General features: G+C 36.9%; 1 protein-coding gene across 2 annotated transcripts in view; it reads right to left on the reverse strand.

Annotated features, from left to right (window-relative positions):
* The window catches only part of Tll1 (tolloid like 1), a 178868-nt gene that overhangs the window by 29399 nt on the left and 124444 nt on the right, over window positions 1-25025 (reverse strand). For both annotated transcript variants that reach the window (XM_050138702.1, XM_050138703.1), the window contains 5 exons: window positions 19911-20013; window positions 17201-17317; window positions 15928-16073; window positions 2830-3025; window positions 1221-1346 (listed from right to left, as the gene is read on the reverse strand). In XM_050138702.1, the coding sequence (XP_049994659.1) occupies window positions 1221-1346; window positions 2830-3025; window positions 15928-16073; window positions 17201-17317; window positions 19911-20013 (688 nt within the window). The remainder of the gene's footprint in view (window positions 1-1220; window positions 1347-2829; window positions 3026-15927; window positions 16074-17200; window positions 17318-19910; window positions 20014-25025) is intronic.

A 25025-nucleotide genomic window follows, 5' to 3' on the forward strand; every position in this document is an offset into this window, starting at 1 on the left:
TATATTTTCACTGATGTATGAACAAAAGGCTCATTTTTGGAGACTTACATTTTGGTGGTGAAACTCTAAATTATGTGACTATAAATTGCAAATATCTGTGAAGATGGAACATTGGGGATGGTGAAAGAGAAATTGACTGCAGGGAAGATCAGCCAGTGTGCTCTGCCCTTACACTGATGGGTGAAGCCTGTATGAAATGGAGGAACGGGCTGGAAAGATGACTCAGTGCTTAAGAGAACTGTTGCTCTTGCAGGAGACCTAGGTTGAGTTCCCAGCACCCAGATGGTGGATAGCGATCATCTGTAACTACAATTCCACGGGATCCAACATCCTCATCCATCTAAAGGCACAAGATGTGCATGTGGCACATTTATATACATGGAGGCAAGACACATACACACATGAAATAAAATAAATTAAAAGATGCAATGAAGGAAGAGGAATTAAAATGAAGCATCTTTAAATAATTAAGAAAGAACCTACCTATAGGCCTTGGTAACAAAACATTGTACACAAGCTCTCATATAAGATTTCAATGGAGAAATGCAGATAACCATGACTAAAATGCCATTGTACAATAAATTTTAACTCACAAAAACATTTATGTAAGTTTGTGCTAAGTGCTTATGTCTGTGTCAGTAGATGAACATGTGAAGATGGCCAAGTGAACAAGTGTGTTCTATGCATACAGTCTGTCAAGAAAATAATAAAAAAAATTAACAGATATTGAAATGTATGGCTGAGGAAATATGGAAGGTTACATTCCCATACAGAGAATGGAAGTGAGTGAAGTGAGTACAGACACAGGGAGAGCTCGAGAGACAACTGAAGGGATGATGAGGGAGCGGGTAGAAGAACACATGCAAAGCTAAATGTCGGTGATAGTGGAGCTGGAAACACATGTAGGTCTTATAGCCAGGGGAGGAAGAGATAGATGCTAGTAACGAGAAACCATGTGAGGTGTCATGTCTGCTGCGCTCACTGTAGGAGAAAATGACAGCACAGAGAGACAGACAGACAGACAGACAGACAGAGAGAGAGAGAGAGAGAGAGAGAGAGAGAGAGGGAAAAGGGAGGTAGAGACAGAGATACAGAGACAGATGCAGACAGACAGAAAGAAGAGGGATGGAAAAAGAGATAGACGGACAGGCAGGCAGGAAAAGAAGAAGATAGACACACACACACACACACACACACACACACACACACACAGGCCCTACCTTCACAGCTCCTTCTGTCTGGTCCCAGTTCATAACCAGGCTCGCAGGCACACTGGTAGCTGCCCAGTGTGTTGAGGCACCTCTGCTCACAACCTCCTCGGTCAGGTTTGGTACACTCATCTTCTTCTATAAAGTGAAGAGAGATGCAGAGCAGTTAGAGTGTTCAATCTCTGCTCGTGAGAATGCAAAACCTCTTCAAATGTGGTGCCTAATGGCTCTGAATAAAACATTCCTCAACAAAGGGGTTCTAATGAGTAAACCGTTGTTGTGCGACCTGTAGGAACGCATAGTGTGGCAACCAAAACCAGGGTACAAGAGAGAGACGAGAAATCCACCTGCTTCAGGGACAACTGGAAGTCACATTATCTCCCACACTGTGTTTTTTTTTTTTTTTTCTGAATTTAAGGGCAAATGGAGATTACTAAATCCTGGAAATGCTTTGGAATTAAGTTGAAAAAGTGCAGCATCACTTACTGATTTCACAGTATAATTCATTAAATATATCTCAAAACATGCTTTTAGAAGCTGGAGACACACACAGCTGAGTAGGAGAACATACGATTTCCATATGAGAAACCCTGGGTTTAATTATCAGTGCACACACACACCACACACAAATGCTGCATGCACAAGCACAAAATCATATACCACACAAATACCTTAAAAATATCATCAAGAAGTAGATTGTATAATGGTTATAAATTAAAAAAAAAAGAATGAAACTTAGTAGATGACTAGATCTTTTAATGCTTTGGTGTTTTTATACAGATACTTAGACTAAAAGTAAATATTCATATAAATGTATGTACTTTTTATTGTGTAAAATATAATGTGTATAATATACATCAATTATATATAATGAACAAATATTGGTATATAATAAACTCCAGTCCAATTTGTCTCAGACTCAGATATAACATACATTATTTTTAAATGTGCACAGAGAAAATGACAAGGTACTCTATAATTTTATCCTTCATAAATAAACTAATGTCAATTATGCAAATACAACCAACTTGTAGAGACATATACCAGCAAAATATTAAGTGCTTTGACAACTAAATGCATAATCACAAGACATAATGTTTCTACAACTGGCGTATGACAAAGCCAGAAAAATTTAAGAATTGCTATATGTTTTAATAAATTTATATATTGAAGTAACAACTTTCTCCACCTTCCAATTTACATGGTGACCTTCTGCGCAACTCTTGTTGACAGTGAACTGTACTATTTAAATAACGGAAACAGATGTTTCCTATTGGTGAATTTCAGCATATGTAAATTATTAACCAATTTATCTTGTGAAAGCCCATGCAGATAAAAATTGTCCATTCTTTCTACTAGAAATTTTCATTCTCATGGTACACTTCAAATAACACACTTGGTAATATGCCTATAAATTTCCTATATGTAAATTTGATGTTACTTTTTTGCACTAAACTCGCTTTCATTTTATTCTAGTAAATACTCCCTAGCTTTAGAATATAAGAACATACTTCAACTTCTAAGGAACTCCTACCCAGGTTTGCCCAGACTCAAAAATTAATACCCCATCTACCCTTAACACCACCAACGAAACACGAATTTATAAGAGGGTGCAAATCACCTTTAAAAAAGTTAGCAGCAAAGCCTGCCTTGTTCACAGTCCCATCGGATACAAACTTCATCCACAGAGTGTTGGAAGTAGACCTTATGTCTTCAGGTTTGTCATAACCACAGAACCGTCCTATCAAGGGACTGTTTTCACTGGTTCCATCTCGAACTTCGAGGTGGTCATAGGCACAGCTGTCATGTCTTTCAATCTGCAAGGGGGAATTGTAAAAATAATCTGCTTATTAATAGGTATTAGTAAGAGAAGTGCAGTGGGAAGGTAATACATGTTCTTGTGGCACAGCACTGACTTGGCAATATGAAGACACAAAGGAAGACACATGAATACGAAGACTTAACAGTTGCACTGCACACAAAGGAACTCAACTATTTTAAATCCGTGGGATAGGGCATCAACATAGGACAGAGGTAACAGAGGGAAATGCATTAAGAGATAGACAGATAGGTTGATTAATTGATTGATGATTAGTAGAGTTGCACTGCATAGCCCAGGTTATCTTGGACTACTTATGAATTCCACTCTGGCCTCAAACTCAACATCCTCATTGCTTCATATTAAAAGTCATGTAGATTAAAATTTAGCAAGGTCAAGTAAAATGAATTTTCATATTAGGTTGACTACTATTCTCAAAATCATAGTACTAACCAGCATGAAAAAAAGGCATTATCAAAAATTTAAAAATAATTCCTTTTGTGCTTCAGAAATAATAATTGACTTTATCCTGTTGATAACTCTCACTATGGTTTTTTCCTGGATAAAAAACAATCATTTATTTTTTTATTTATAACAAATTTGCTGTTTACTTAGTTACAATTGAAAGTTTAAATGCTTACATGTACAAAAGTATATTTCCTAGAAAAATGTTTTTTATGATATTTTTATGATATTTTTAATGATATTTTCATTAGTACCTACTTACAGATTTGACATTATTTATATACTAAATAACAGGTAGCTGGCACTGACTAATAATCTAGAATGTAAATTGCATTCACACATCGTAAATGTTTGCAGTTGAGCGGCTTAGCAAATGGAGTGTTCCTCATGTATATAAATCCACAGTGTTCAGAAATGCTTTATCCCTTTCCAACACCAATGTGAGAGACTTTATCAGTGAATGGAATGCTGGGGTTTACATACTTTTCCAGGGTAAACCTGAGTGTAAATCCTGTACAATGAATCTCCTGCACCGACGCTAATTACAACTACACTTCAACTTGGGACTACAACATCAAGCACAAACAGAAATGCAAGTTAGTCCACTTACATTATGCATTCGAGATTTTCCAGCTATATTAGATTTTTTTTTACTGATTGATATTTGGGGAGGGTATAAATATGGCTAAAGTTAAAAACTGAATTAATAAGATAGAGAGGTGACTCAGTGGTTAAAAACATTTGCTGCTCTTACAAAGAACCCTGGCTTAGCACCCACACAGCAGCTCACAACTGCCTGTAACTTCAGTTTCAGGGCACCCAAATCCCCCTTCTAACCTCTTTAGGCTCCTGCAATTATATGGTACATGTATACTCACAGGCTCACCACATACATATAAATTTAAAAGAATAAATATATAAATCAAACCTATGGATGTTAAACTAGTAACCATAAGTTCCATGAAAAAAAAAATAAGAAAGCTAATGACATATAAAAGAAAAAAATTTTAAAAAGGCAGTTTCCTCTAGAGTTAACGCATGAGCATAGACAATTCAAGAGCTAGGCACTACTAGAGGCAATGCCATGCACAATTGACATGAAGTGACTTTGTTTTGATAATAGCATTGTTCATTGATTGTAAACTTGAAGGTAACCAGAGCATAAACTCTCCATGAATCTGGCAAGATCATTACAATGTAAACAGATCTAATATCCATAGAGACAATGTTGAAAGTAAAAGTGAAATTTGTATATGATTTTCAAAAGCTGATATTTAACTGGCCTTAAAGGGAGTCTGAAAACACAAGGGGATAACAGGTTCAGAGTTACAAAGAGGCTCTGTGCTTCGCTTCATGACTTTGAAAACTCGTACCTTCAAAGGTTGCTTAGTGGGGAACCCAGGAAAAGGTGAATGGTTTCTACTTAGTGAGAGCTAAGATAAAATAAATTGTACGAAAGACATCAGATCCACCACTTTTTCCATAGTCTTTGGATGAGTGCTTATAGGATGACTCAGAGAAAGGATCAGACCCTGATTTAAAACCCATCCAGCCACACAGTAGCTTGCTACACTGTATATATCTTAACACACACACACATACACACACATACACGTATGAATGCATGTGGATATATATGTACATATGTATATATATGGTAATGTTTGCATGTCCATGATCAGAATTAAATGATTGATTTAGCCAAAATGTATAAACAACATCTATCAATTTATATATGAATAGACAAAAAAATCTAATGTGTAAAAACAAGGAAATGATATTTGTCTTAAAAGGAAAATTAATTGTGATATATACTACTTTATATATGAAACTTGAAGAACTTAGGAAAAACGAAATAAGCTAAAAGTAATTCTGAATTATTCTGCTTATATGAGACACTAGAGGAACTAGAGGTAAAAGGAAATGGCAGTTGTCATCTAGTGGCTGCACATTTATAAGTGGCAAGATAAAAAGGGGTCTAAAGACTTCATCAAAACACTAAGAAGAATTCTTTTTTCTTATTTTTTATTTTTGAGATTATAATTTAATTACAAGATTTGTTTCTACCCTTTCTTTCCTCCAAATGCTCTCATAGCCCTTCCTAGCTCTCCTTCAAATTTACAGTCCCCTTTTCTCTGTTAATGTATGCAAATATGTATATCTACACACACACACACATACACACACACACACACACACATATATATATATCCAAATGTAACAATTTTAGTCTGTTTAATTCTGTCTGTATATTTTCAGGACTAAATGGTGCATCTAAAAATGATTATGGGGTAAATGTTATATATATTTATTATAGTAAATAATCTTATAAATGTCATAAGGAAATTAAGGTCTAAAGTATTAGTTTGATTAACATCATACAATCAAATATTAGTATTGCAATCAAAATGAAACATTATAGATGATGGAACATAATGGTATACACTTGGATAAACATTAAAAACATTTTTGCTTTTGAGAAAAAAGTGGTAAAGACAATTAGGATTAATAATTAAACAATTTATATTCTAGTGGAACACCCCAAAACAGTAAGTAAGTAGCCAGCAGTAAATCATAAGCCAATTAACACCTTCTATCCTGGATTCTTAGTACATTCTCAAGGCATATCTGTTTAGTGTAAGCTAATAAAAAATATTTAAAGACACAAAATGATTGCTTTCTGACAGACACAACAGCAAGGCCAAAACACATGTATAGTCAGAATGTTGAAGCATATTTCAAGGACGGTTAAGGTTGTTAAGCATCTCTGGCTTACATAAGGGCAGTATCAGCCAACGGGGGTGTGTAGCCATGCTGACAAGTCCCTCAAACTTAATCCCACTTGAATTAATGCATGTGGGGATTTCAATCTAAACAAAACTAAGCTCGAAGTTTATTTTACTTCTTTCTGTTTTGTTGGCATTTCTTTGAAGCTGTTCCTGTAAACATTTCCAGTCTCCCGATTTTTTTTCTGCTATAGTGCTTCATGCCAAAAGTTCTCAAATAAAACAGTACTAGCAGATCTTTTAATGATAACACTGCCAATGAAAGGAGTTTAAGTGGTACAAATGAATCCCATATCGCATACAAACTTACTTTACTGGGTTGGTGTTAAGAGGCAATATATTCAGTAGCAGAAGAGAAAACTTCCAGTATTGGTCCATTCGGGATACAATATTTTAAGGCCATGCACTGGTAGACTCATCCACTGTGGTGATGTTCTCAGTGTGTACTTTGTCTATCCCTCCTTCACAAGGGCCCTGAGCCCATTCTTGAGACTCCACCTAATCACTCTTAATTACCCTAAACCCTAATATCAGCACAGAATGGGTCTCAAGCTGTATATTTTGACAGTACAAGCTTAAAGAACACAGCACTTTCTAAACGGATGACTAGGGAGACCCTCTAGTTGGTATCCATTCCTGCACAAAGCTATATGTAGTTTATTAATAAAGTAACATGTTCAGTTTTTCTGTACTTACATAATAAAAGTGACAAAGTGAACAGTTAAGGTATGGCACACACACTAACTCCAAAGGACAAATGGTGGCCAATTAGTGCAAGCCTTACAGCAGATGTCAATCAAATGTGGGATAATTTTATCTCAATAGCCTTTATCTGAAGGAAAAATATTACACAGATAAGTGAAATGCAAACCTTGAATCACTTTTGAAAGGAGGTAAAAGCTGGACTAAATGAACTTAAAACTGTTTCACTAGATAAAACAACAACACAGTTGAGAACCAATAAGCTCGTTTTCCATAATTACACATTTTCAATATAAAAGACATAATATTTATTGGAAAGTAGAGGAGATGGTGAACAACCCTTTCTGGTTTCTTATTTTAGTGGGATTGTCTTAAGCTTTTCTCTGTTTAGAATGATATTGAGTGTGGGTTTTGTGACATGCAGCCTTTATTATGATGAGGTACATTCCCTCAGGTCTAATTCCCTCACTGTCTTTTATCATGAAGAACGTTGAATATTGTGAAGTATGGTTTCTACATATATTGAAATGATAGTGCAATTTTTATGTCTTTGACTCCATTTATGTGATTTAGTGCATTTAGTAATTTAGGTATATTGAAACCATCCCTGAATCTCTGAAATAAAACCAAATGACCTGATCATGGTGGGTAACTTTTGTTTAATATCATGTTTTAAATAAATAAATAATATTTTACTGAGAATCCTTGGATCTTTATTCATCAGAGATATTGGCCTATAGTTTTCTGTTTTGTTGAGTCTTTACATGGTTTCAAGAGTAATGTCAATACTTTCTTTATCCATTCTTCCATTGAAGGGCATCTAGGTTGTTTCTAGGTTCTGGTTATTACAAACAATGCTGCTATGAACATAGTTGAGCATATACTTTTGTTGTATGATAGGGCATTTCTTGGGTATATTCCCAAGAGTGGTATTGCTGGGTCCAGGGGTAGGTTGATCCTGAATTTCCTGAGAAACCGCCACACTGCTTTCTAAAGTGGTTGCACAAGTTTGCATTCCCACCAGCAATGGATTGAGTATACCCCTTTCTCCACAACCTCTCCAGCAAAGGCTATCATTGGTGTTTTTTATTTTAGCCATTCTGACAGGTGTAAGATGGTATCACCAAGGCCAGCTGGCCTGGGTCTGAAAAAGCATGGGATAAAACCGGACTCGCTGAACATAGCGGACAATGAGCACTACTGAGAACTCAAGAACAATGGCAATGGGTTTCTGATCCTACTGCACGTACTGGCTTTGTGGGAGCCTAGGCAGTTTGGATGCTCACCTTACTAGACCTGGATGGAGGTGGGTGGTCCTTGGACCTGATTGCTCTTCGGGCTGAAGAGGGAGGGGGACTTGATTGGGGGACGGGGAGGGAAATGGGAGGCGATGGCGGGGAGGAGGCAAAAATCTTAAATAAATAAATAAAGAGTAATGTCAAATTTTCATAGAAGGAGTTTAGAAGTGTTCCTTGTGCCTCTGTTTTTTTTTTTAATAATTTAGGAAGTAATAATTATAGGTCTTTGCAAATCAGGTATAATTCTGTTGTGAATTCATCTGGACCCAGAATTTCCTTATTCAGAGTTTTTTGTTTGTTTGATTGTTTGTTTGTTTTTTCCTGTTTCAATCTCCTTGTTGGTTATGGGATTGTTTAGGCTGTTGACTTCTACTTTTTTTTTTAACTGTTGGGGTTTGCATGAATCTAGAAATGCATCCATTTTAGGTTTCGTAGCTTAGTGGAATGGAATTTTTAAAAAAGTATCCCTTATAACATTATGAGTTTCTTTGGTGCATGTTAAAATATTTCCTGTTCATCTCTGAGTGTGTAAGTGCTGGAGGCCCTTGCTAGAACAAAAGGGGAAGAGAAGGAAATTAAAGGGATACAAATAGACAAATAAAGAGTCAAATTATGCCAATTTATAGATAATATTATACATAAGGATCCCAAATATTATACCAGAAAATTACTAGAAATGATCAAAAGTTTCATCTAAGTAGCGGGATACAAAGTCAACTTATAAATCTCCTTAGCCTTCTGGCTTTACAACAACATGCACACTAAGAAAGCGTTAATATACATATTCTCATTTGCATTATCCTCAAAAGAATAAAATATGCAGAAATTAATACAACTGAGAAAGTTTCTACAATTAAAAAAAATTCCAATCTCTGAAGAAAGAGGTTGAGAAAGGCATTAGTAATGGAAAGACTTCCCATGCTCATAGATTGGTAGACTTAATATTGTAAAAATGACCATCCCACCAAAAACAGATTCCAGTCAGTATAACTGTAATCAACAGCTTCATGATATTCTTCACAAAAATAGGAAAAAAGTGCTCAAACTTATATGGAATCATAAAAAAACTAAGACATCTAAATTAATCCATAGCAGAATATTTTAATTCCAAAAGATTGACCTACCAGATTTCAAGCTTTATTACAGAACTATAGTAATAAAAATAGCAGGGATCTGGCCCAAAAACAGAAATGTAGATCAAAGGGGGGGGGGACCCAAATGTGAGTTCATGTAACTGCAGCCATCTGATATTTGACAAAGATGTCAAAAACAGACAGTTGATAAAAATTTACATCTTGAACAATTGGTTGCAGGAAAACTGAATATCCATGGACAGAGGAATATAATTAGACTTCTGTCTACATCTGATAAAAGAATAATATCCAGAATATATAAAGAATGCAAAAAAAAAAAACAAAGACTCAAGAAAACAAATGACCCAGCAAAAGTGGGCTATATATTTTAAGAGAGTTCTCTCAACAAATAAATACATAAAATAATTGTTCAACATTCTTAGCAAGTGGGTAAATTCGAACTACAACTACTCTGAGATGTCATCTCACCCTAGTCAGATTACTAAATTTAGGGATTCCTCTGATAAGAAAGCTGGTGAGGATGCAGGAAAGGAAAGTCTTTATTCAGTGTTGGTAGAACTGCAAGTTGGTGCAGTCACTGTAGAAATCAGTGAGGAGAATTTGTCAAAAGCTAACCATAAATTTATGATATAGCCAAGCTATCCCACTCCTTGGTATATGGCATCCTAGTACACAGAAAGCTCACTATGTTCTTTGATTGTCTAGTTACAATAGCTAAAATATGAAATCTACCTAAATTTCATTAAATTGATGAATGAATCATGAAAACTGTGATACATATACACAATGGAATTCCATTTGACTGTAAAACAATAAAAAACCATGCCAAAAGAACTGAGTGAGTTAATCCAGGCTCAGAAAGGCAAACATCACAGGTGCTTTTTTATTTGCAGACTTAGTTCCAAATTTTTACACCTAAGTGTATGAGCTGCAGTGCCCTCAGGAAATTAAGGACGGGGGGGGGGGAAGATGAGTTACAGAGAGCTGCATAAATCCATAGAAACCTCACTCAAGTTGTGTTTCATAGAAATACAAGCATCTCCCCAAACAATATGATGTAATGCCATTGTCCTTGGTTGCCTTTTCGAACCTGAAGGTTGGACCAGATTGCTGAAGACCACCCACACTCAGGACTTGAAAGAATGGAACTGAGGCTGACTTGGAGGCTACTCTGAGAGGACTGCCTTTCATAGGAGCAGAATGTGCTATGCAAGCTACCAAGAGAGAAGAATCATCACTTGTCCTATTTATCTGTAAAATCTAAAAATAACAATAATAATCAGGTCAGCAAAATATTTTCAAAGGTACAAGAGTGGCACATTTATCTCAGGGCAACCAAAAGTCTTCTTATTGTACTTAAGGTCCACTCAATAAGAAGAAGAGCAGGCCTGAAACTGTAAGGCTAGCCAACTACCTGTGACTGGAGAGGTCATGTTCTTGAGCAGAGAACTGACTATTGTCTTTTTTCTTAAACCAATACAACTATATTCCAAATATTTATCTTAATACACATAGGTAAGTGTAAATCTTAGCCCTCATCAAGTTTCTTTTTGCCACAGAGATCATTATAGAAATCTACAAGTGGTCAAAATGCAGAGAACAAATGGCTATGGGTGACCAACTCTGATTGACACTTTGGCAATGCAACACCTAAGACTAGGAGAAGAAGAAGAAGAAAAAAGAAGAAGAAGAAGAAGAAGAAGAAGAAGAAGAAGAAGAAGAAGAAGAAGAAGAAGAAGAAGAGGAAGAGGAAGAGGAAGAGGAAGAGGAAGAGGAAGAGGAAGAGGAAGAGGAAGAGGAAGAGGAAGAGGAAGAGGAAGAGGAAGAAGAAGAAGAAGAAGAAGAAGAAGAAGAAGAAGAAGAAGAAGAAAGATCCTAAAAAACAGAATTCCATGATACCTATTGTTAGATAGTACACCATAGGCATTAATAGAAAAAAGGCACCTGTGAAATCACAGTGCTTTGATTGCCGAAACAAGACTAGCAAAGTGACAACACCAGTTGATATGCCAACATGGAGAAGGGGCATTCCATATCATCCCAACCCTGAAGGAAGACTATGGTGGTCAATAACTGCTGAGAGAGGGAGAATCAGTTTCCTCAAGGGATAAGCTCCCACATAGACTGCCCAGTCTCAAATAGTTACCCCTGTACATACTTGCATGCATAAAATCAATGGTAAATACCCCTGGTAAATTGTGTATGCATGTTACATGTGTATATAAATGTGTGTGCATGTGTGTGCATGTGTGTGTACAATAATAATAATCATGTAAAATATGAACTAGGGAGAGAAAAGGACAAAATATTGGAGTAGCTGGGGGAAATAAAATTAGGAGTGATATAAATATAGTAATTGTGCGTAAAATCCTCAAAAACTAAAATGAATAAAAATTGAAAATAATATATACAGTCTTTCTTGTTGTAATGAGGAGCAGTCAGGCTGCTTCCCGCCGTCCGGCTAGATTTACCCAAAATAATTACAAGGAAACTATATTCATTTAAACACTGCCTGGCCCATTAGTTCTAACTTCTTATTGGCTAACTCTTACATATTTGTTTAACCCATCTCCATTAATGTATATTGCCACTTGACTGTGGTTTACCGACATGAGTCTAACCAGCATCTGTCTTGGAGAGGAAAGCCATGGCGTCTGCCACACTGCCTTCTTCCTCCCAGAATTTTATTCTATCTACTCTACCCACCTAAGGGCTGGCCAATCAAAAGGCCAAAGCAGCTTCTTTATTTAACCAATGAAAGTAACACATAGACAGAAGACCCTCCTATACTTTTTATTGGAAACATAGTATTTAAAAAAAATTTTTTACATTTATTTATTTTATTTGATGTGCATGATGTTTTGCTTGCAAATACTTACCATATGCATTCCTCATCCCTGTGGCGGTCAGAAATCTGGAGTTATAGAAAGCTATGATCTGCCATGTGGATTCTAGAAACCAAACCCATGTCTAAACTCCAGCCCCATAGAAATATATTTTTAAACAAAAATAAATTCCTACAAACAAATAATTGAATAAATTTAACTAATTGCTTTCCAGAGCAACCGAGGAAACATGTTCTGTTGATCTTTTTATACTCACAGTATTGTAATTACTTATGTTCTGTAAAGTTGTTGAGAACATGTGAATTAACAAGTGTGGATTCATTGCTCCTTGGCAAACATGGTTTTGCGTTTCTGTGTGATTCCAGTTACAAAATATTTTATCAACAAATCACTGTACAACCTTCTTTTAAGGGTATTTCTATTTCTGGATACTTTAATTTATATTGTCAGTTCATTAACACTGAACTCACAGCCAAAAGCGCTATGATTCATGCCTGCATAAGGCTTATCAAACACACATCTCTTCATAAGGCACATCACAGCTTGTAATGTGCCTGTTAGGTGCTGAGTGTGTGCCTGTAAATGATCTAAATAGAATATTGATTTGAGGCTTCCATAATTTTTAGCGAGTAGGAAAACTAGCAAGCAAACTCATCCAACTGCTTGTGGATACCAATGCTGGTTTCATTTTAATCGGTATACAACTCAGTGAACGACCAAGACTTGGGCTCCTCCCCTAGGAGACTTGGGGTTTGGTGGGACACCTAAGTTTCTGGCCTTTCTGAATTTCTTAGAACTCAGTGTGTCTACTCTGACTTCAGCCAAAAAGCACACCAAGTCTCCATAGTCTAAATTTAACTTACCTATTTATTCTTAGCGACTCTGCACTGAAACTCACATACTTAAAGAAAAGTATCAGTGGTCTATCACTTTAAACCCTCAAACATGGGGCACTCTCGCACCTATAGCCACACCTCACATTATCACAGAGCCATTGGTGTTGAAGATATTATCATTATAGCACAGGCAAAGTCTTTGTTCTTTATGATCATATTTTAGTGTGAATCATAAAGCAAAGCTATAAACACAGATTCTCAGCTTAAATTCAAGCAGTCATAATTGCAATGAACAAAATTGTATAATAGTTTAGTGTGAACTGTGAGTGAGAGAACGGTTTAGACTGAGCTATACGGCATATATATTTTAAAGAAATAAACAGAGATGTAGATGAAGTAAGAGAGGATCACGAGGAATGTTGAAAGACCTAGAATCAGAAGAACACTGAAAGCAAAACCTGCCATATGGAAAAAAGTTGCATAGTTGTGTCAAAGACAAGAAAAATCCTAAGACTGGCAGTGAAGGGGTGAGAAGTGGAGTGGGTTGAATCACAGCAACTGAATCTAAATTTTATTTTAAACACAAAACCCTTTAGATGATTGTAAGTGATGTTACAACCTTATACTACACAGAATAGAGTTAAGGTCTTAGGGCCTTACCACGAGTTCCCAACAAAGGAGCAGAGAAGTGGCTAGACAACTGGTATAAACCATGATATAGTATTATTTAAGTGAAGGAGTAGAGTTGTGGGCACTATTTCCAAGAATGTTGATATCAAGTACTTGTAGTTGGAGGCTGCTCATTGGTTCCTAGCTGCCATTTAATCATTGTTGAATGAAGGAATGATTCAAGACCACTGTGCTTTTGGGATTAAGCTTGGCAGGTATAACCTTTTATTACTACCTCTAGTGTTTTTTTCTTCATTTGGCCTTATTTCTAATGTTTCCACCTCCATTTTTGTGCTGCACATATTTAAATATGCCAATAGGAAGTGTGAGCTAAAATGTCAAACAGTGCTGTAATAATACAGGTTCTGTGTGATTATTCGGGGCCCCGGGCAGCTGGGAAACAAATGAACAGCCTCCACCAACAAGTACTAAAATGAATGAGAAAAAATTGAAGCAGGCAGGGGGGTCCTAGTTTAGTCACTTAAGAAGCTTCACACATATTTAAATGTGGAAAATAAAGTAAGCAGCAAGTGCAAGCTGGAAGATACAGGGTCAAAGATAGATCGCATAGGCCTGTGTGTGAGCTGGGAGATGCTCTAACTGCATAGATGTCTTCTAGATGTCTCTGGTGCTGTCTCAATGGGTCAAAGACATGACCACCCTCTTTGCTCTAAGTGTGAAGTATGTTTCACCAGTGATAGCATGGGAACCTCTACAGCCTTCAGATGGCTTGGATATCGGGTCAGGCTTCTTCTGGTCTGCAGGAAAGTACTCCTCAGTTGTGACATCTGGATTTCCAACTCTTATAAGGACCCACCACACCCACAGATCTCATCAGTTTGTCCCATATCACTTTAAACTCTCACTTTCTAGATTCTTTGACTACTGAAGCATGCTATGCAGTCTTTAAAACTATTCCCCTCATCTTCATTTCTAATTATTTCCTTTCTTAGTTCTTATTGTACTACAGAGGAAGGAATGAAGGAGAGGAGGGAGGAAGGGAGAGAAAAAGGAAAGAAGGGCGGAAGGGAGGGAGGGAGAGAGAAGAAAAGAGGGAGAGAGAGAGGGCGAAAGGGAGGGAGGGGAGACAGAGGGAGGAAGGTAGAGAGGAGGAAGGAAGGGAGAGTCGGAGGGAGAGAGCGAGGGAGGGAGGGAGGATGGGAAGAGAGGGAGAACAGAAGGAGATGAAGGAAGGTAGAGAGGGAAGGAGGGAGAGAGGGAGAAAAAGGAGAAATGAAGGAAGGGAGAGAGGGAGGAAGGGGGGAGGGAGGAAGGGGGGAGGGAGGAAGGGAGGGAGGGAAGGAGGGAGGGATTTGCCATCTTGATTAGTTTCATGGTCAGATTAGATTTCGATTCATAATTCTGATTGCTCTTTGGCATATTCTATTTTATTGCATGTACGTGTGTGTGGTGTATATTTATCTACATGTGTCTTCACATGTGGATGGGCAATTATATGTGTTGGGGTGTGTTTACATGTAGACTCCAGAAGTTTAGGTCAGTGTCCTTTCTAATGTTCTGCGCCCCCAGTTTATTCACTGAGGCAAAATCTCTGGCTTCAGCCAGAGTGTAGGGAGTTTGGATGGTCTAGTGAGTCAGTTTTCTGGTACATACCCTTTCTCTCCTCCAAGAGTGCTGGGAGCACAGGTGGCTTTTTATGTGGGTTCTGGGGGTCCTCAGGCAGGTGTTTGATCCACTGAGCTATCTCCCAAAAGCATTGACAAGTAGTTTTTGTTGAATTTAAAAGCTTCTAAGAATGTTTAGAATTGTATGTTTGATATTATTAATTTTTGTAATCATATAAAAGCAAAAGACATTTTCTCCCTTATAACCTTAAAAGAAACCTCTAGAGGAGAAACAAAGGTCTCAGATTTAATGGACCCTAAGTCTACAATAGAAGCGCATGCGTTTGCTGAAAAAAATGAAAAGGCTTCAAAACCTATTGTCAACACTTCAAACATTCTATTTCAAATAGCACAGTTAATGTAAACTCACTTTAATCTTCTTGCAAATGTCTGTAACAAGCAAAAAGAAAAAAATAACCTTTTCTGCTTGATGTTACCTTTTTATAGGCTACCCTCTGCTTCTTCGCTGATTAAAAGGCTGATTTGCTCCTTCTACACTGACTTAATGAGAAGTCTCGTAAATGCCGCTGTCATTTATAGAGCACATGCCCTATGAAGTTTCCCTAAAAGACTTCTTACCTCAAAGGCCTGAAAGGTCAGTCCAACATGGTAGCCCTCAGACACGACTATTTTCCACACACACTCTTTCATTGGCCGATAGTCGTCTGGGTAATTGGGTGACTGAATCTGCCCTTCATTTTTCCGTATCTCACCTCCACAGATAGCTGGAGAAAGGAAAAAAAAAAAAAACAAGCAATCAAATAAGCCACAGCATTCCATGTCGTTCTATGTTTCCTCAAACGCAGCATTTGAGGTTAGTTCCTATAAGAACACAGAGACCATCTTTAAATGAAAAATCAAAGCTGGACTGCTGTAGTGTTGTAAAGATCATGGGATAAACACAGTCACTTGACTACACATAAAGGATGACCAGACAAGGAGTCCAGAAGTTTCCATTGCTGTGATGTCTCCCTCAGAACTAAAATCAGCTGTCTTTGTTTTTACTTGTAGGCTCACTGTAAACATGTTGGTGCTACGTGAGTTGGCCCTGTGATTTTCTGGGATACTTGCTTGGGTTTTCAAACACAAGTGAAACAGCTCATTAGCAAACAAGTTTTACTCTAGGAAGAACCCCCAGGGCTACTGACACAGGCATGTGCCATGTGTGTGGCATGGTGGTCCTGCCTGATAAACCTCTCCTCCCCAGCCTGGAGGTGAATCTTTGAAACGAAATGCTCCCTTTACCTTAGGATTTTAAGGGAAGTAGGGCTCTCCCATCTTGGAAACTACTTGATACCCTGCACTGGGAAAAGGCTCATCCACACATAACATGCCCAGAAAGGCTGTTTTACAGCCAGGGAGCACGATGCAGGCTCATTGTCTTCAAGAAATACAGAACAAGCGTGTAAGAAATTCTTCCTCACTTGCTGACTCTCCCATTTAGACAAAGCATGTTTCAGAACTGTGCACAATCACTCTCTGTGCAGTTCCCTAGAATGGAGTGCTTCACCACTACAAGGGTCAAACAGATTTTTTTGAAAAATCGGTGCAATGTAAAATGTTAATTTCTCTTAACATTTCATGGCATCATGAAACAGACTTCAGAATCCCTATTTGTTTTGTCTCGCCTGTTTCATGGCTGAATCCCTTACGCTAAAAAACAATTGTTCTTTACTTTTAAGCTGGTGAAGTTATTTTTATTCAAATTATCCTGTGATCATTGACATATTGGTTCATAAAATTATGTAACAGCAAAATGAGCTTTCCCTATTGATTTTAATGAAACGGAAGCAAACAACATTTCTGCTGAGACTGGGGGGAGGAATGACTTCTTAAATTTAAGGTGACTTGCCTTCGTAGACAGCAGCAAACCCTTTCCCTACCCAGTTACTGCTGCTGCGAAACTCAATCCACATTCTGCTGTCTGTAGACATAAGAACTCCAGCCACTTTGTCTCCACAGAATCTACCTAAAAGAAAGGAAAGGATAAAGAGAAGCTCCTAAATATGAATTTGTACTATGCTCTGTTTGTGCTCCACAATTTATATATATTATTTATATTTTAATGTATATTTATATATGCATATATGCAAATGAATTTGACTTATATTTCTAGCAATTAGAGCCACAACTGTGACCTAATATAGTTGAATAAATAAAGCAGTCTCTTCAGACCCCGTTCAAAATCTTCAATTAATTGACACCAGTATCATTATCACACGAAGAATTAAGTGTTAATCCCCCAAATTCATAAAAGATCACATGATGCACTAAGGCATTGCTGTGACTCTCTGGGAAACAGAAAAAGTCCCAAGTTGTCCTGAAAAGTCAAAGCAATTTCTAGTTTGATCACTCCTACAAGGGTACAAGTTTCTCCAGACACAAGGAGAAGATTTTCCCCTCGTCAAAGTAATGATAATGTCTTGGAACAAAGACTGTAAGATGCCACTGGTATATTACATTAACAAATTTTCAGATAAATATTTTCAGATAAACCTATGGTAGTTCATGGCATTATAACTGAAAAAGCATCATCAAATTTATTCTGAATGTGGATCATATTCTATATGCATATGTATGAGTTATTAAGAGAAAGTTGATAAAATAACAAAATTAGCCCTCCTTTCTACAAAATCCCTGCACAGATTCATTGTTTACTTCTTGAAACTGATAACTCAGCTTCCGTGTGAAACAAATGTTCAAACATTATAACTTCATAATCACACAATATATATTTTACCCTGCAACCATACCATATGTATTATAACTCTATAATCACAATATATTGCTCTCCATTCTGATGATTATTTTTATTTTTAATTTAACATAGTTATTACATATCATTGTGGAAACTTTGAATAAAGTATGTTTAGTAGGTTTTCCTTCTCTCTCATCCTAATTGTCCCTCCACACTACTCTTGATCTTCCTGTATAACCTCTCTCTTCAGTATCTTTTTCTCTCTCAGAACTTCTGTTTCTTTTATTCCAAATCCTGTCCTTCCTGACTACCTAGTTTTAGCTCTATTGGTCATTACTCACATATATGGCCACAACACACATGAATACATTATAGGCTGAAATAAACACACGAGAGAGAACAGAAACCGCCGGCATTACTATGCATGTTTATGTGGTGCAGAAAATAATCATATCCATAAATTTAAAGTAAAAATGAATGCCTAATTTGAATAGAGAAACTTCATAATAGGGGGCCAATCAGTAAAGAAATGTCATCTAAAGATGCCTATTAAATTAAAAAGATGTGGCAAAGGGCAGTGTCATGTTATCTGTCCTATGCGTGTGAACTACCAACAAATCTGATAACTGCATCTTCCACCTCGAGTTTCTCCAAATGCATCCTGGCCACCTGAGTTGCCACAGTTCTAAATCCTTCCCTGGTGAGTCCATTGCTCTCTGTTTGAGCTACTCCATTCAGAGCTACATCTATCAAGGGGGAGATTTTGGCAGGTTGTCCAAGTGACACTGAGTTGGTCTGGTGAACCACTCTGCACGGAACCGGTAACACAGAGGGGAGCCATCACGCGAAGTCCCTGTCAGAATGGAGATTCAGATTGGATTCTCCAACGTGAAGTCACTGAAAGGTTTTCTGTGGTTCCAACTATACATCCAATATATTATTTCATCTAGGTTGAGAGGCTAGGTGGAGAAAACATGTATTTTCCTCGATTTGAAGTATCATGTCAGTTTGGCTCTTTTTGGTTCTTGTTTTGAAATATTTGCACAGATGCCTCAGAGTGACCAAGGCTGTTTCTACTCTAAGTAAAACAGTATCCGTTCAGTGGGTTTTAAGATCCTAGATTAAACATCCTGGATGCTGAGCAGTCCTGGATTAAAGCTCAACTAAGAAAATCTATGACAAAAAGTGAAGGAATGGCCACTGTCTAAGAAAGGAAGTTGATGAAGGCTGAGGAGCTATGGACCTGTAGTACAGCTAACAGCACCTCTCACCTCTAAACAGAAATTCAGTGCTGGGAGCAGATGTTCATGAACACCAATCTGAGCTGTGGTTACCAACACAAACTACAGATGCCTCTTCTCAACCTCAGAAAGATTCTCCAAGAGACAAGACCGAGATGTTTACAGTGGGAGCACATTTGCCTGTCATAGTAAGCCAGCTAACATACGTGTACCTCATAATTCACTCTGCTGCTTTAGGAAAGAGATGATACACACATATACAGATATATACATACATATGCACACATGCAAACGTAACCATATNNNNACTATCCTTAAATTTTAAGTGTAGAAATAAATGCTGTGTTGAATCATTATAAACATAATCTTTGGGAAGCTATGTTCAATCACTGGGTTCAGATCCAATAATCTATCCCATATTTAAGTAATTTAAATCAGTGAATCAATGTATTTATCTATTTGTCCTTGAGCAGTTTTTGGTATGATTGAAAAACTAAATAATTAAAAATATAAACAAGGGCAGTCATATGGAGCCAAATTCTCAGACAACTCTTGAAAATGCCATCTGCCTCTACTCTGGATGGAATATATATGCAGCCATGGAGGAGATGAATCAATCTTACCAAGGAGAGGTGACTTCCTCCAGTAACCATCTCTTACTTCAATGTAGTCATACCAGCACAAACTACTCTTGTACAGGTCCATTGTGGTAAAATTTAAGACAATCTGCAAAACAAAGAGAGTAAAAGTGACTTTTAGTGCACAGTTACTTGATTCCAGGAGATGCAAGGTAATGAAAATAGGCTCCCCCCCTTTTTTTCTGTATTCACAGGACATTGTCAATTTCATTAAAATCTTGCAACCACATTTCCTTATTCTAATCTTTTTATAGTAAAAGTTTTTCATTGTTTTTATTGCTCTATACATTTTCCTTTGTTCTATTCCCTTTCTCCCCTCTCCCATAACCTTCACACTCTTAATTTACTCAGGAGAGCTTGTCTTTTTCTCCCTCCTGTTTGGATCTATGTATGTCTCTCTTGGGTCCTCTTTGTTGTCTAGGTTCTCTGGGCTTGTGATTTGTAGTCTGCTTTTTCTTTGCTTTATGTCTAAAAGCCACTTATGAGTGAGTACATATTGCACTTGTTTCTCTGGGTCTGGGTTACCTCACTCAATATGTTTTTTTTATAGATCCATCCATTTGCCTGCAAATTTCAAGGTATCACTATTTTCTACCACTGAATAGTACTCCATTGTGTAAATATACCACATCTTTATCCATTCTTTGGTTGAGGGGCCTCTAGGTTGATTCCAGGTTCTAGCTATTACAAATAATTCATGGTTTGCGTGTGTGTGTGTGTGCGCGTGCACGCACTCACATGTATGAGTGCATGTAAGTGTGTGGGTGTTGCATGTGTGGAGCCTATGTGTAGAAATCAGAGGACAACCTCAAGTGTCAGTCTTTGGACATCTTCTGCCTTTTGTTGCAGGAAAGGCTTCTGATTGGCCTGAAACTTTGGCAAGTCACTTAGACTGACAAGAGAACCATCTGCCCCCGTCTCTCATGGCACCTCTGCTGTGACTGCATGTGTGATAGCTTTGTCTGACAGGGCACTCATTTGTGTAGTCTATAGATCCAAGCTCAACTGAGTACTTTAACAAGAGAACCATCTCCCAGCTGCATTCATATCAATACGTAATAATAGCAACCACAACTCGATGTTAATCATTGGGAATAGGAAGCATTTTAGCAATTAACACAAAATCGATGTCAATTTGAGCAGTCCTAAAACAAATAGAAACATTTGTTCAAAAGCTTATTTTGAATTTTTCCTAGGATAAATTACTTGAACCATGAATAATTTCAGATTTTCCACAAACGATCTCTTTTTAATAATTTATTTCAAAGACAACGATCAAGACAACTATAATTATGTTAAAAATAAACACCATGTATTATATTCCCAAAGCATAATAGCTTTGTGTTTGTTGAAATGTTTAAGTACAGCCACAGTATTCATATTTATCCCTCTGAGAGTAATTAAAGGCAGATGGTACTTCAGTTCTCCAGATGCAAGAATACACATGCAAAGGCTTCCGAGCCAGGTGACTTTGTACATGACCCTTTATTCTTCTCTTTGATTAAAATGATACTGCTTTTTATAAAGGTAATTTGAGAACAATTCCTGAAAAGATGATTTTTCTTATGGATTTATAAGAGACTTCACTTTTCAAATCATTAACTTATTTATTTTTGCTTCATTATATGAAATGTAGAATGGAATTAACAGGAGTCAAGTTCTTTTATGATGCCAAATTCACTTGAAAATCATTTTATATTGGCAAAAGCTCATTTCAACCCTCTTGTACTTTAACTATATCTAATTAGTTTTAAAAGTTATAATAATTTTCTTCTTTAGAAACTGAAATAGATGTTAGCCAAAGCAATAAATTATGAATATTTGAAATGTCTTATTCTGAAATCATGGTCTGTAACAATATTCAAAGAACCTTTTAGTGATGGTGGAAAAGCTGGATACAAGAAGGTGTGGGAAGACAAGGAGGAATGAGAGAGAGAGAGAGAGAGAGAGAGAGAGAGAGAAACAGAGAGAGAGAGAGAGAGAGATTAACTTTCCTGCACTATATTCCATACAGCCTGCCAACTCTGATGAAAATATATGTTCCTTTCTCTTCTTATTTTATTATTATTAATATTAATAGTTCAGATGTCCGTTGTATTGTAATGAGAGAGAGCTGGAGAGGGTGTGGATTTTAGTGGGTGTGGAAGTGGGTAGCACCAGAGAGCTTGGGGGAAGGAAAACTGTGATCTGAGTGCTTTGTATGAAAAACAATCTATCTGTTTTCAGTAAAAATAAGTAAATATTAACAAATGATCGATAACACTAATCATTTTAAAAATTCAAATAGAAATCAAAGTGAGGACTACTTCATACCGACTAGAATAACTATTTGAGAAAGACAGGAAGATGAAGAGAATAGGTATGAATTGATAGAAGGAAATCTGTGCATGCTGATGGGAATGTGGATTGCTACAACCATTATGGAAAGCAAGGAAACTTTAAAAAATTGAAATTTGAACACGAAACTATCCAAAAATCCTACTTCTGTATATCCAAAGGAAAAAAAAACACTGTTTTAGAGAAAAAGACAGAAAGAAAAAAAAGGAAGAAATTTGCTGACTGAGCTGTGGGATAGCACACATGATAAAGAAGTTGCAGCAAGAACGTGAGTGCTAGAGTTTGGGCCCCTGGTGCCCACTTAAATGCCGGGCAGCCATGGCAGCCCACCTATCATCCTAGGATTTCTGGGATGCAAAGGTATGGAACATTTTGACCAAGCTGTCTAGATAATCCAACTGGTAAGCTGAAGAACAATGGAAGAAGACACCTAATATTAACCTTTGACTTCCACATACATTTACACATGTGCATATGCTCTTACCTGTTTTCACATACATGTGAACATACATGCAACACCCATACACATTTTACACATACAAAAAATAAAGAGTAAACACTACTTATCATAAAACCCATACTGAGGTCACAACTTTGCAGTGTGAAGAAAAAAGGTCCCACAAAATAAACCTATATGTCTTACTTAAGTCTAGGTATCATAATGATCGGCAATGAAATTTTACTTCAAAGTTGGTTTTCATTGTCTACATAACTTATCGTGTCATTATTGCATATTAAATGATAAAAATATCCCCAGATTTTTATGTAGTGTAAATGCATTTCAAAGTTATAATCCATTTTCTGGCATAACTTGGTTTTAATAAACTCACTCCTCTGTTTTTAATCTTCCCAGTTTGTACTCCCTCCTTCCTTCAATTTTCTTCTCCTTTAATCAGTTTTATTATCCCAAATATTTAGGAAAAAATGTTTTAAAAATCTCCACAAATGTTCAAGAGCAAAGTTCTGATCATTCTTTTCTTTGTCTCTCAATCACCTTTCATATTTGATTATAAAAAGACTATACTTCTGAATTATTTAGTCCAACTTCCCAAAGTTTGTGTATTTCTGCACCAACACAACTTTAGACTATCCTTCAGAAACAGTTGGAGAGTAGTTTCTGGATTTTTTACCTTAATTTATGTTTTATTAGTGCCTACTAAAAAAAATGAGAGAGGAGCGATAATGTCATTTTGCAATTATACTCTTATACTCTCCTGAGAGCATCCAGCAGGATCATGTGAGAACTCCTCTATGAGAGCAGAGACTGCAGAAGTAGAGTAAGACATAAAGGAGATGAGTGAGGTTCCTTTGTGGCCTCCCATAAATTTAAGAGGAAATTTTATAATTGTGTGAAAATTCCTACTTGATGAGAAAAAGAAATCAGCTAAATTAGAAATACACTTATCCTCAACCTTCACTCCAAACTGAAAATAATGTGCCTGGACCACTAACAAACAGTTATTATGTGAAATCTTAGTACTCCCTGCCCTTATTCTCTCTCTCTCTCTCTCTCTCTCTCTCTCTCTCTCTCTCTCTCTCTCTCTCTCTCTCTGTGTGTGTGTGTGTGTGTGTGTGTGTGTGTGAGAGAGAGAGAGAGAGAGAGAGAGAGAGAGAGAGAGAGAGAGAGAGAGAGAGAGAGAGCGCTAGGTGGGGTATAATTTCAAACAGAAGAGTTTCCTATCTTGTTTTTAATCTTCTAGTTTAAGCGTCAAGCACCGTGGAGGAACAAAACCGGCCTGACACTAATATAAAACATTGAATCCTTTAGAAGTAGAAAATGTAATAAAGATAGGTTTTCTCCAATCAAATCTTAGGGCTATGACTATAGAAGTAAAATCTGGGCCTTTGCCTAACACTGCTAGAAGAATCCATGGTTAAATTACAAATCCAAAGCACTTGGTAAATACTGGTTTGTTTTGTATTATACTACTTTATGTAAACATATTGTATCTTTCAAAGAATGCTGAATTACAATAACTATTTCACTCCTTATGATAATAAGCATCAATTTGAAATGAACCACAGCTTCTTCCAAACATGGAACAGAGGAAGATAGCCAGAGAAAGTTCTCAGGGTTCCTGGTCTATGAGGAGTTTCAGTTGCAAAGTTAAAGTGATTCAATTGCAGCTGAATTTTCTTATTAAAAACTCTGACAGCATTGTGGAGTGAACTCGCCTTGTCTTACTGTGTTTTCTGTCACGTTTGGTTGTTGTCTCTTGGTGGCCCGTTCATTTCGAAAGGGAGATGGAGAGAGAGTGGATCCAGGGGAGAGAGGAGGTGGTGAGGAGCTGGAAGGAGTGGTGGGATGGGAAACTATGATTGGGATTATATGTAAGAAAAATCTATTTTCAATAAAATAAAAAGAAATAAAGTATAAATAAAGAAAAGCATCAATTCATTTGTCATAGGCAAACTATGCTGTGAAGCACTTAAAAATTTTTAATTTTTAATTTTCATAAGAAAACCAAGTTATTATACTGAGGGGTGTAAAAGAACTTAAGAATAGATAAGAGACCTCGGCATCTTCACTTAAGTCTCTGCCATACAATTTAGGTGACCCTAGGGCATTCATACTTTCCATAAAGATCAACTAAATGGCAGATGAGAGAAAGAATTATGGATTGGATTATTAAAAACAATTCTTCTTTAAATTGTATAATAGTATTTGGATTCTGAATTTTTGATTTGACGTTGCCTGATATTAACTATGTTTTTTTTCACACCTCTCTTTCACCCCCTCTCCACTTCTTTGTCCAGCTAATT

Source organism: Alexandromys fortis, unplaced genomic scaffold, assembly GCF_014885135.2.
Source record: "Alexandromys fortis isolate MF-2015 unplaced genomic scaffold, M_Fortis_MF-2015_v1.1 scaffold_11, whole genome shotgun sequence".
NCBI classification, from domain to species: domain Eukaryota; kingdom Metazoa; phylum Chordata; class Mammalia; order Rodentia; family Cricetidae; genus Alexandromys; species Alexandromys fortis.